This window comes from Colias croceus, chromosome 3 (genome assembly GCF_905220415.1).
Source record: "Colias croceus chromosome 3, ilColCroc2.1".
NCBI lineage: Eukaryota > Metazoa > Arthropoda > Insecta > Lepidoptera > Pieridae > Colias > Colias croceus.
In genome coordinates, this window is record NC_059539.1 from 8,991,908 (window position 1) to 9,005,083 (window position 13,176).

At 33.8% G+C, this 13,176-nt stretch overlaps 1 protein-coding gene and 1 long non-coding RNA gene across 7 annotated transcripts in view; one reads left to right on the forward strand and one right to left on the reverse strand.

Annotated features, from left to right (window-relative positions):
• LOC123706491 (whirlin) overlaps nt 1-13,176 on the forward strand; it is a 68,520-nt gene that overhangs the window by 50,833 nt on the left and 4,511 nt on the right. For 4 of the 6 annotated variants that reach the window (XM_045655798.1, XM_045655801.1, XM_045655800.1 and 1 more), the window contains 2 exons: nt 12,538-12,543; nt 12,880-12,960. The exons of 1 other annotated variant lie outside the window; for it this stretch is intronic. In XM_045655798.1, coding sequence (XP_045511754.1) covers nt 12,538-12,543; nt 12,880-12,960 — 87 coding nt within the window. The remainder of the gene's footprint in view (nt 1-12,537; nt 12,544-12,879; nt 12,961-13,176) is intronic. One more of the 6 variants, XM_045655803.1, reaches the window with a different exon arrangement.
• Nucleotides 1,172-8,973, reverse strand: LOC123706492. Its single transcript, XR_006753404.1, has 2 exons — nt 8,809-8,973; nt 1,172-1,425 (listed from the first exon to the last, which is right to left on the reverse strand). It is a non-coding gene; the product is annotated as an uncharacterized LOC123706492 (long non-coding RNA).

The following is a 13,176-nucleotide window of genomic DNA, read 5'->3' on the forward strand; positions in this document are numbered from 1 at the left end:
ATTGTATGCCTACGAACCTTCACTCAAGTTTCAGTCGAGCGGTCGCACAACCTTTACGTTGTAATATAAGCTCTGTAACAACCTTCTATATAAAGTTACAGTGACATAAGATCTGACTCATATTTTGCCTTCTGTGTTCTAAAACATTTTGCTGTTATTACCTTTTTGAGAATATTGGTTCTTTAACCTTATATTGCACTACTTTAAAAAGTATCAATTTCAATATCCATTCACTTGTGTAATATGTAATGAAAAATAAAACTTTTTTTTGAAATCTTTAATTCTTAGAGATTCGTCTATACATAGTGTCCTTAAATCTAAAATCAGTCTAAGCTACTTAACCTGAAAGTGAAGAAGCGAATCTTCGATTTACTATTTACAAGGAGTACAGAAGTTATAATTAACTTCGAAATGAGTTTAATTACTTTTCCAGTCGTTTAACTTTACTTTGATCGACGATTATTAACGTTATTTTGAAATTTTAAGAACTTAGGTACTTTTTATATCTCTATATACTAATATTTTTTTCGATACACAAATCAAAATTACAAAATTTAAGTTGTATTCAGAACAATGGTAGCACTAAAATTGTCATGATGGTGTTTTTAAATTATTAAATTTCGTGGTTTCATTTCAATTCCAATAGATCCATAAAAAGTTTACAATTTAAGTACATACAGTTCTTAGCTAAATTATTACAAAAAATAATAACAATACTGATAATGAAATAGAGCCATTTAAATAAATGAAAGTTCCGCTGCCTATCTACATCGTACTCAAGGACGTCAAAACCAAATGATTAAAACGATAAGATTTGATATTGAAAGATACTGAAATGGCATCGATACGGGTGGCCTCCCATCTATACTTTCAAAAACGCGTAAGTATCAAGTGTTGGGCAAGACAAATTATGCCTCATTACCTTAAATCCATAGGAAATAATCTTACATCTAATTATGATTAACGAAGCCATCATAGTTTCTCCTGAAGCGTTCGTCTCAGTTCCTCCGTGGCCTTAGCTAAATCTTTGTTGCCGTGCAGCCTCCCTTTCCCACTGAGGTCAGAGCAGTCATCTAGATAATCTTTCGGTGGTTCCGCAGGATATTTGCTGGCAAACTTGGGCCGTGGGATCTTTACGCGTTTCACGTCGCCCAACCAACTTTCCATTTTAGTCTCTTTTAGGGTTTCTGGGTTACAAAAAGTACCTGAAAAAAACGATATCGATCAACGTTAAGATAAGTGGTACACGACATTCAGCATATGGAGAAATATTTAGAAATAACAACAAACAAAAATGGCAGTAAATAGCAACTATTATTTATAAACAAACTATGATGTAAAACCTCATCGCCAGATTGAGTTCAATATCTATGTTAAGCAGTAATGTCACACACTTAACCTAAATTTTAGAAACAGTTGCGTAAACTAGGATCGTTGGTGTGAAATTGCGAAATGTTGATTACAAATTATATAAAAATCACGTTACGCCGCGGGCGCCGGCACAATGTGTGAGTGTCAATGCCAATGCAATTGATTTCTAGTTTCCACGATGGAGTGGTGACCGTCTTTGGTCTTTATTCTAAAGACATTGTTTATGCGGAGACTGGTTTCGATGTGGGTTAAACAATACAAAGATTTAATTGGCTAACATGACGAATGTCGCTTTCGGTATTGTGTAGTGTGCTTGATTTCGACTAATGTGTGTGCAATTTTTTTGTTATATTAGTTACGCACATGGTTTTTAACTCGTTATTATATATTTATATAGGTATTTCTTTGTTTGCAATTTACTCGATATCGCTAGAAATGAATGATCACAATTGACGCTTACGCAATGAACCTACGTGACGGGAACTTTCGCTGGCAATCTAATTAGCTTATAATAATAAAATTATGTTGATGAATATTAATACCGGATAATCTGATTCATTCATTGCGCTTATAATATTAAAACAATAATATTTACGCACGATTAACTTTCTCCAGCGAAAGTGTGTCTAAGCGCAGTGACGATAATATATTTTGACGCTTTCAAAAATCTCAGCTTGCAATTTTGGGATTACCGATACGTAACGATACGCTGACCGTAATTGGTATCGATTAACCACTGAGTTTCGAAAATTCATATTTTGGCCGGTTCATACGTTTTGTATACCTACCTACTTAATAAACTTTGCAACGTAAAATCGATGCATGAAAATTCATCCCCAGAAATATGGAATAGTTATCGTACTAAATAACAAGTTTTACAGTAGAAATAAGCAAACGTGAAATGTATAAAATTCGCTTGCTAGGTAAGAATAGATATAACATTTCTCGAAGAGTTCTTAGTATTTATGGCTATCGATCGCTGACAAAACTTCGTAATACAATAGGTAAGTTCTCTGTACATTTCTTGTGCACAAGCAGCACAACTTTTATTACAACAAATACAATATACCGTAAGATTGAAATCGCTACACTGGCATCAATGTAGTGTTCTAAATAAGCTATTCCATTAATAAGAGCGGGATTGCGCCCAGTTGTAATCCGGCGAGGATTAAACGAATGCCTCGGAAACAATGAGGACAGTCCATTGTGTCGTTTCCGACTAGTTTTCATAAATAACAGACATCTCGCAATTTCAATTCAAATTATCTTACTTTAGGTATAGAATTTTTATGAATATTAAGTTTATTTTCGTTTGTATTTGGGACTGTCTATATGACCCGTGTCATTATAATCCTTTGAAATACCTCTGTGAGACTTTTTTAATAATTATTACACAAATCCTTCTGTCTATTAAACTGTGCATAATACTAAAGTTTAGCCAACTAGAATATAATAGGACAACAAATACATTACACCTTATTTATACAGTATAATTAGTCTTCTAGTAGTTCCTCTACCAAACCGACTTAACTGTAATAATGATGTATATTACACGGATGTAAATGTTAATTCTGCTAACGACAAATGCAGTTAAGTGGCGTTAAAAACCTCAAACAGTTACCGATATTACAACTACGATAAAAATATTAATTACCTCCACTTGAGGTATCACGCACTTCACAAGAAGTGTTTATGCTGTATATAATATAGCTACCTATATTTAACTGCCGTGAGTCAACAACTCAAACACAGGATTTGCGGTTGAAATTGCACTCGGCTCAAGATAATGTCGTAATCGTTCCGTGAAAGTGGACTGTTAGCGAGTTAAGGAGTTCGCACTTCGCACACTTTTCAAGCTTATTTGCGTCCAGATTCATCGCCTGTACATAATTCAAGTCTTTCTCTGTCCATTTATAAATTGACATCCCGGGTAATTGGATGCCCTTGAAAGCAAATATACAATTTTCTCTATAAGGAGAGTTCGAATAAATTGGACTGTCATAGTGAAGTTAATCCGACCCAACCCAACATTGGCGTTAATCCGGAACTCTTGGAAAATAATATCCTGTATAGAATTTCAGTTTCAGTCTTGTTTCAGTTGTCTTTCGATTGATAATAATTAATAACAAAACAAATATTGAACTAATACATACTGTATAGTCAGAAATTTAAATTTGATTATTTAATTATTCAAAGATAGATTTACATAGGGAGTGTATTTTATATATTATAATCAATCATAACTTACACTGTATTTATGACTGTAGACCATAATTATTGTACCTTTAACTGTAAGCTACAATTAAACAGTCTGGTTTGTTTATACCGGCTAGGGCTTACTAAGCCGCATGACTCAGCCGTGGGTGCAATACCGGACCCCCTTTTTTTTTTTTTTTTTTTTATAGTGGGGAAATCTTCCAAAGATACCCACGGCCCCCGGGGAAGGAGCCGTGGGTTATGTCGGATTCTTACCGACTAAAACCCCACTGTGTTCCGTCGAGCCGCTTTAATGAGGGGGGCCGCGGGTATTTGTTAGAATTCTTCCGCAACCAATACCGGACCCCCTAACGCTACAGAATGAATCAAAGCGATTAAATCGCCGCTGATCCGATACTATTGAACAAGAATGATATACGAGTTTCCCACAGTTAAGATAAATGCGCGCTAGCAATTAAATACGATTTCACAATCGAAACATAAAAATAAATCCAACATAAACATTTAATAGACCTATTTGTTTTTTATTTAATCGCTATCGTAAAAAAATATTTACCTATTGTATAAAATTACATATCCGATAATGAATTTACTGAATGTTTTGATCAGCAATTCAGCATCATAATGGAATATTTGCATATACAAAGTAGATATCGCATAAATAGCGAAGTTGCTTTCTCCATTTCTATTACGATCGGTAAAATATGAATCTAACGACATCATACCAATATGATACGAGTGTGTTGCGCTTGAGAGGAACATACCGCGAGATAAATTGGACTTGTCGCGTGCGTCAAACGATTCCGAGCGATCTTACAAGCACGTCCATTTGTAGATATAATGATAGTTGTACGCAATTACACGAAATGGCTTGTACTTTTTATTTTGCTTGCTATGAAAGTGGCCATTGTTCAAGTGCAATGTTATTGCACTATAGTATGAACTTATAATACTCGTTTTGCGATCATTTGATAAGATTTCATGGTTAAAATAAACCCAGGTCCATTTATATAATCGGTGTATAGATCTTTTCTTAACATTGTTCCTATCATAATAATAAAATGCGAAAGTCTGTAACTACAATGGCTTTTAAATACTACAATGGGTCTTAGGAGTATTACGTTTTTCATTCAGAATATTATAGGCATTGTTACAGATCAAAATTGATTTAAATTGACTAGCTAGCTTTCAGAAACAATTTAAATTTAAGAGATTGTATCAATTGTTTTATAAAGTAGTAAAAGATACGTACAACATATATAAATATAATATCCGCCAAAAGTTATGATATAAAGTGTCCCTAAATAGAAGTTATTAGTTAATTCCGAGGCCATATAAGTCGAGATGGCTATAAAGCATTCCATGTAGAGGCATATTATGGTCTCATAATAATAGGTACGTATGTAGTTCTATCGTGACCAAGTTCTTAATGGCACTCTCATACGTGACATCGTAAATAACATCCAATTAAACTTACACTTGTCTGACTTTCACCGCGACATATCAGTTTTTTGTATTCCCTTCGTGTGTATGCCATGCCGTACCTAATAGACTGAATAAATGATGTACTTTAAAAGATCATGAATTAAATAGCCATTTCTTCACTAAAGGTCACAATGATGCTAAATTGTGTTTTATAGCTTATTTTTCCTACATATTGTGTATTTTGATGGCATCGTTTTGTTTTTTATTGTTCTCATGTTCAATGTGACCAAAATCCAGTATTTCCGTGCGTCGTAGAATAATATTATTTTATTTTAGGTATTTTGCTTTCGAACTAACACAGAGAGCTTGTACCAAATCTCCCGCAGTTATCTGAGTAGAGCAGGTGGCCAGCACGACTACAATAATGATTCTATACTTTCTCAGGACTTCGCCTTTCCGGGGTCATGTGTTGTAAACATGTAACATACGTTTAATTCGAAAATGGCAAAGTGTACCTGCATAATAGCACCGTATAATAATTCCGCATTTATGTCAAATTGAATTTGTATGGATAATGAGTTTAGATAGGCTTCGCATTTAACCCAGATTTCAGATTATGTGCTAGATTTGTTGATGTCATGATGATAATAATGAAAGAGTTTCTTTTTCTCTATTTCTTTGTCCGTTTTTTCACGGTTCAAATAAAGCACAGATTGGCATAATTTTTTTTATAAGTAGTTTATTTTTTATGAACGAAGCGAGTTGAAGCTAACGATTATAATAATGGACGTAATTGTGTGAGTTAAAAAGTACAATATAGTTTAAATGTCGGATGAATTGAATATAAATGTTTATGCCCAATTTTTAACAAAGAACTAGGTATTGTGTCTTGAAATTAATTATGTAACCGCTTACTGGTTGCTCGCGTCTTTATTCTTTTATTACTCAATATGTAATTATCCTTACTTCAGCGAAGTATAAAAGGAAGAGATATGATTTTTGTTGCGAAGGTGACTATTTGAGTTTACCTAGTGTTTCTCAAGATACGATGATATAACGTATTATATGAATAAAAATTTTACGATATCGCACAAGAAAATTACGAATACTAACAGCTACTTAAGTACAATTAAAGTTTTTAGTTAATATGTTCACTAAGAGCTCTTCATTTATTATGCAACGTTAATACAATAAGTTATAAGTAAGAAAAAATGGGCTTGAAAAAAACCTCCGCGCAATTACTTAAAAATCTTTATTTACCAACCGTGATAAAACAACTACGTTTTTAAAATTGCTTTACCTGTTCAAAACTTTCCAACTGGAAAATTTGGACATTTATATAAAACTTACGATAGAGCGCATAAGTTAGTACCACTCTTGGCTTGGACTTGTGGTGCCAAGTTTCGCGAAATTTTAAACTTCTTCAATTTCGTAGGTGTTTAAATAAGAAGTTATAAGATCGGCACGTGCATTATTGCAAGATAAACAGTATCGTGACAAGTCGCCGTAATTGCGGCCCGTTACAAGTGGTGATAATGAACATGCTCCACTTATCAGCCCCATACGACCGGGGCACCCAGTCACTCGTTAATATTGTCTTTACTGTTTACTTAATATCACATACTTTCTATATAATGATCTTAACCTCAACACCTTTACAGATGCAGTTACCCGCTTATAAGGCTTCTTACATTAAATACTAATAGATACCAAATAGCAAAACCACAAGTCAATCTCCTTACTGGAAATCGTGTGCTTATAAAAGAAATATAAGAAAATTTAAATTACTATTTTATTTTTAACCCATGGCTGACGCAAAATTACACGCCATAGACATAAAAACAACCCCGTGTATAAACACAGAAGAGCGGTAGGTACAATAAAACATTACGAGATACGACCTTTGCTCCCGCTTTATTAATTTTACGTGATCCACGAAATTGTTTCCGTGTTATAAAACAATTCATAACAATTATTCAAATATAGCTGCGAATATAACGCGCAAACTCATTAAGTTAATATGGGGCAGCAGCCGGTCCGCTGTAACATTTTAATTAGCCCATAACAGATGGCCTGGCTGCACCGCCCTTTAAAATTGTATGCAAAAAATTTGTGAAATTTATAACTGGGATAAAATAAAAATTATTAATGTCGTGAGTCTTAAGGCGAAATTAGGTCGAGGGTTCGAGAGTGCGAGTGTAACTTATTTGCATTGCATTGACAACATGCCAGACATCTTCAAAATTAGGATACACGGTACACCTTTATAAAATAAAGAAATATGGAAGATGTTCTAGATACAGATTTCAAGAATTATGGTAAAAAATCATAGTTTGCTATTATGTAGTAAGAGGGAGGGGAGTTATCCGCATTTATAGATTGTTCCGTAATGTTTTAGTTTTCTAAATATTCTCCACGATCAAGCCATATCTACCATAAAATATTATGAGAGCGATACTGTATAAGAATTTTTTATATGCAAAATTATTTCGCAGACAAGAAATTTATTATTGGCCAAGTGGTGAAACGATAAATTATACAATTTATTCGCTGTATAATTTATCGTTTCACAAAAGTCAACAGAGACCAATACAAGTTTCTCGTTGAACCCGAGAGGTGCCCGCTAGTTTTACTTTTAAATAATTCACCGTTTTCTATCGTTTATGAAAATAAGAAAGCTGTGTGTGGTCTATTATGATGTATAATAAAGCAATACAACGGTTAACGGCCGGGATGTTTGGTTAGCGGGACCCGGCGCGGCGGCGCGTCTCATCCTACCGATCAATCTTGCGTTTTACATCAATAATTAATTATCTGACATGTCTATCGATACAAAGCATTATTATTGTACGGGATAATGGTACGGCAAAGCCACATTACCCACTTAAGATCTATGGATGCTAACTTCAACTATCAGTGCAAAAAGTATTTCAGTTTAAAGACTTTCCCAGTTTGGTATAAAAATTGTGCGATAAATTTGCCACAGAATAAAAATAGTTCACGTTTTACATCGATAATAAAGCCGTAATAAATAAATACTCATTTTGTTTGAACTTTCATACTAAGTTTATATTAATATATTATGCACCTTTTTCCGACGTATTATATTTTAATGGATTAGATAAGTTTCCGATAAACGTGTCTAACTCTGCTATCATTGTGCTTGCAGTGATAATAATTCAGTCTTGTCTATGGATAATGCATCTTTGTTGTTAGTAGATCACGATTTACGAACCGCTAATAAACAATGAGATACGGCACTTTCCCAAAGAAACTGAGGGTACTGCCCTTCACTTCTTCAAATAGGCCGTAAAAGGACACCAACGCCTTAAGCCTTTACGAAAATATAGACTGAAGTTTATTTTTAAAAATTAATTATCAGTACCGGTTGCTACTATCTCTGACTCATTTCAAAGTCGATAATACTTATGTTTTTTTCGTCATAACAATATACAAATAAGTGTCATAGTTACTATTTCAATATTCCTAAATCCTATGAATAATAATAGAAACTCACAAAATAATAAGTTTTAATTTTCCATGAAAATCATGATGATTTGAGGGTATATTGTATATAAACCTACTTACTTAATAGAACAATAAATATATTATTTTATTATCATTACTTTAGCTATATAAAGGTTTTGAAATTACAATAATATTTAGCTATTGATTTAACATGAACAAACACAAAACAATAGACATCCATTGTGACCAATTTATAGGTTAAGGATAATTGTGTGAAGGCAATGTAAAAAGTTAAAAGTGACATTAGATATAACGATTAAAATTAACCTTAAACTACATAACAATGGCCAAAAACAGAATTGAACCGAGCGTGCTTCCACATGTTACTCAAGTAAAAAAGTTGACTGAAGTAGTGATTGTTTATATCCCGACATGCTGGATCAATGTTGGCAATGAACAGGTAAAATACGACAATCGAAACATTAACCTCGATTTAAGATTGACTCACCTGTCACGGCTATCCTCTTTACTACAAAAACCAACACTGGTTTCTATTTGTAAACAAGTTGGTGTGAGAGAAAATAACAAAAGACGTGCGCGCCAGTCGCCGTTCAGAGCAAGACTGGTCTACCAGCCGCGACTGTTTCTCTGTGCAAATCGAGTTCACTCCACACTCTCTTAAGCCAATCGACCACTGCATATGGAGTACGATAAGCAATAAAACGCCATATGGTAGGCATTAGGTAGTAAATCTCCGACGTAATTTCACCGCCACCCACGCTTCCCTTTAATTGCCCAAGTAACCGTATTGTTACGTTCAAACTTTGACTTCATGCGCCTTGTTTAAGAGTGATTTAGAAAGCTCTTAACTATTGCCAATATTGATCCAGCGATAAGGCTGCAACTATTAACACGACTATATTTGACATAAAAATTAAGGTTTTTCTAATTGTCCATGGCAAAAGAAAACTTATAAACATTTGAATGTAAGTATATTACACTAAAAATAATCTACGCTTTAATTTCCAGATGTTATCTAGTTTTGGTCATGTTGGGTATTTGGAAAAATGTCAAATGTATCAAAATCTCCGCAATTCTAATAAAGTTATAAATAATTCATTTCTACTGTGAAAGTAGTTATTATATAAACAGTAGGTACTGAGGTAACAGGATACATCGAGACATTATCAATAACGACTTAGCCTAGCTGTATTTCCTAAAGATTCAGGTCTTTTGAGCCATGTTTTCGAAAGGTAGTGGAATTGGAGTTTCTTTGCATTTCCAAACTATGTATAAATGTTAAAACAAACTATAACTGCCTGAAAATGAGAGTGTCCTTAGTCCAGAAAAAATGCATTCAAACTTTTGATCTCTTCCTGAAACTGGTAGTTTATACAATTAGTGGTTGCCTTAGCCCAGTAATATTGCATTCAAACTTTGTTCCGATTCGTGAAATTGGTAGTATTGTATTGTATCATTACTTCGATCCCGTTTGATTTACAAAGATTTATGGCAGGATTTTAAAGTACGGCTTAATTCTGATGTCTATAATTAAATTGTTTTTATCATCTCCGTTAGTTCTCACGGCCCGAACATCTGCCCCAAACTGGACAAACCGGAAACTTTAGAGCTCTCCAGTGCGTTTCTTGAACCACATATCCTTTGCTTTTTCATCAACATCTATAATGGCTGATCACGCCTCCAATGCATTGGAGTCGATTCAAATTTCCTCCTTCTTTTCTTTTGTTATCCTACATTGTATATACATATATTATAAGTTTTGATCATTCACATCATAAAAAGGATCTCAACACGAAACATTTAAATATCTTAATAAGATAATATACGTATAGGACTTGCGCATTTCAATACTTTCGTATTTCACATACCTATTACTGAAATAAACTTGAAGAAGAAAGACTTATTTATAACAAAGAGTATTGAACATAACAATTTCAATGTATTTAAAATAAGACCAGAATCAATTTACTTCTAGGTATATGCCTTAAACACATGCACCTATTTGATAATTCCGTTCTAATGTTACCACATGTTATTGTTTGTAACGAATGTATGTCTTTATGTAATTCTCCTGTTACTCGAACTAAGTGATTATTGTCAAAAATATGAAATGTAATACGCATGCGCAATGTTGTTGCGCGTTTTATTGCATCGTAAAGCTTATAAAGTAATCTATTCAGTGCATAATCTTGATTCAATATTTTGGATGAAAATAGAAATACGTTTGAAATTTAAAATTTTAGGCATTTTAACATTTGACTGCATTTGCTAGTTTTTAGTTCTGATGAATATAAATTATAAATGCTAAAGTAATGTTTTATCGTTAAGTTTTTCAAACACACAGGAAGAATAAAGTGAGGCCTGAGGGTTATAATATTGCATAAAGTTTGTTTTACGACTGAACTTTATAGCCCAAACGCAACTGTAGTAAAATTTTATATAAAGCTTTATCAAAGACACAAAGGATATTGAAAAATTTAAAATCCAAGTCGTGCATAATAGCTAATAAATTAACATTTTAATCGAATGTAAGTATATGGCATTGAGTTAATATGTGGTATATGGCTTATATTTGCAACAATCGTAAATTTTACATCTAAGCACAGTTAATCGCCTCTACCTTTTAATAAAGCTAACGGGTGTTGATTTGGACCACAGATTAAACATTGAAGTATCTACATAGTAATATTACTTATAATTGACCGCGCTTTGTGGGAAATATAGCGTTATTTGGAGATAGCCAACTCACGTCTTCTGTTATCTATGAAATAACGGTGTCGGGCATTCGATACTCGACAGATAAGAAATGCACTAAATTGCGATTTATATATCATATTTATTTATATTTGCAAACAGTACTGACTCGGAATATATTTGTAATATTATGATATCAACGGTTTGAATCATCATTAAATCTCAAAGGCGAGCCTTTGTTGTCTCAGTTATAGTAGCAATTTTTTATTCATTAAATATGATATCAACAGCCTGGTGTGTCAATAGATGATAAAAAGCACACTTTTTTTTACTTTTATAAAATTATAGTAGTGCTGTTATGGATAATTTCAATTCAGGAATATCCATCATACCATATCTGCAATTATAATACTTATTATAATTAAAACAATTGCTTTGTGCAGAATAAAATGTGCGTAAAACCACAATTGTATGAACAATATTATACATTAGAGTCAGGGTAAGCAATGTTCAGGGTGTGCGTTACGAGGTCGTTATTAGTGTGGTTGGGATATGGTAATGTACGCATTGTCACACCGCACGCACCGAACTCACATCATAAACCCAAACAAAAGACAATCAAAATTTTATTATTCTCACGGAATATAACATTTGTGATGCATATTATTGCGTGGAATAAATTTTATACTACCTCTTAAGGACGCAAAGTTGCAAGCTATCACGAAATATAATTAATAATATTTCAATAACTCAATGAAAATAAAATATGAATGCACCCGTCCACGACCACTCGGACGTTCGGCGCGGTATCGTTTTAGCGCGTGTCGTCGATCCACGATGCTATCTCATTGTTTATAGAGAACGCTAACAAGACGCACCGTGTCGAGGCCGTCCCCAGATACAGGACCTAGATAATAGGAGATATTGTAAGAAATAACAATCTCGTCATGCTGCTGAACATTCCACGCCATTACGAGTGCACGCAATAATAACTTACGTCTTAAGAGCTCAGTCCGCCATTTAAGATGCCATTAATTGATTATGATATTATGTATTTATGTAATAATTATTATTGTCATTTTAAATTCCACATCAAGTATCTACTTAAAATCTTCTATCAACATTACGGATTGACTTTATTATATCGAACCGTAACATGGAGCGTGCCGCAACAGGCAGCACAATCGGTAGAAAGTTGACAAAGCTAATTTTATGCAATTTCTTTAACTTGTACAAATGTAGTAACCGTTTCTTTACTGTTCGTTACGTAGATACTTCGAAGACCACACAATTTTTAAAAAATTACTGTTTTGTTACATGCTATCTCATATTTCAACATAGGACCAGGTACGTATACTTAATATTCTCTTTGCATTCTAGCTAGGAACTGCCATTAAATATTTATTTCGTATTCAACAATGTACCTATGCTAGATATTCTTCTTTCATTTGTAGTTCCTATGCTCCTTATTCTCCATACAGCTAAAATTATTAATCGAGTATGATTATAATAGGCCGCAAATGTTGCTTCAATCTAGTATAACCTTCTGGCATACTGACAGTCATTTTATTAAAGAACGAGCTGTTATAAAGAATAGCTATTCGAGAGCTAGGGGAATAGGGAACAGTTGACAGCGCTGCTGTTCTGGCTAGATTCAGGTGCTGAGTGAGTGTGATGTTTCAGTGCGGCTACCTCGAGGGGCTGCGCTCATCACTCGGTGGCTGGACGCAGAAAGTTAAATCATGGTACTGGGGACGACCTCTAGTAAGTGGCCCGGCCTTCCACCGTCGGAATAATCAGCGATCTGTCCTAGCACATTGACGATTATTACTTTTGCACGATATCTATTAAATTCCTTTTTCAAAATTCTCGCTTTAAAATCGGAAGGATTGCTTGATGTTAGAAACTTCTGTTACCACCTTTGTTATTGTTGCACATTTTTGTCGATACCTATGTTAGTTTTATGTTGGATTCGGAGTA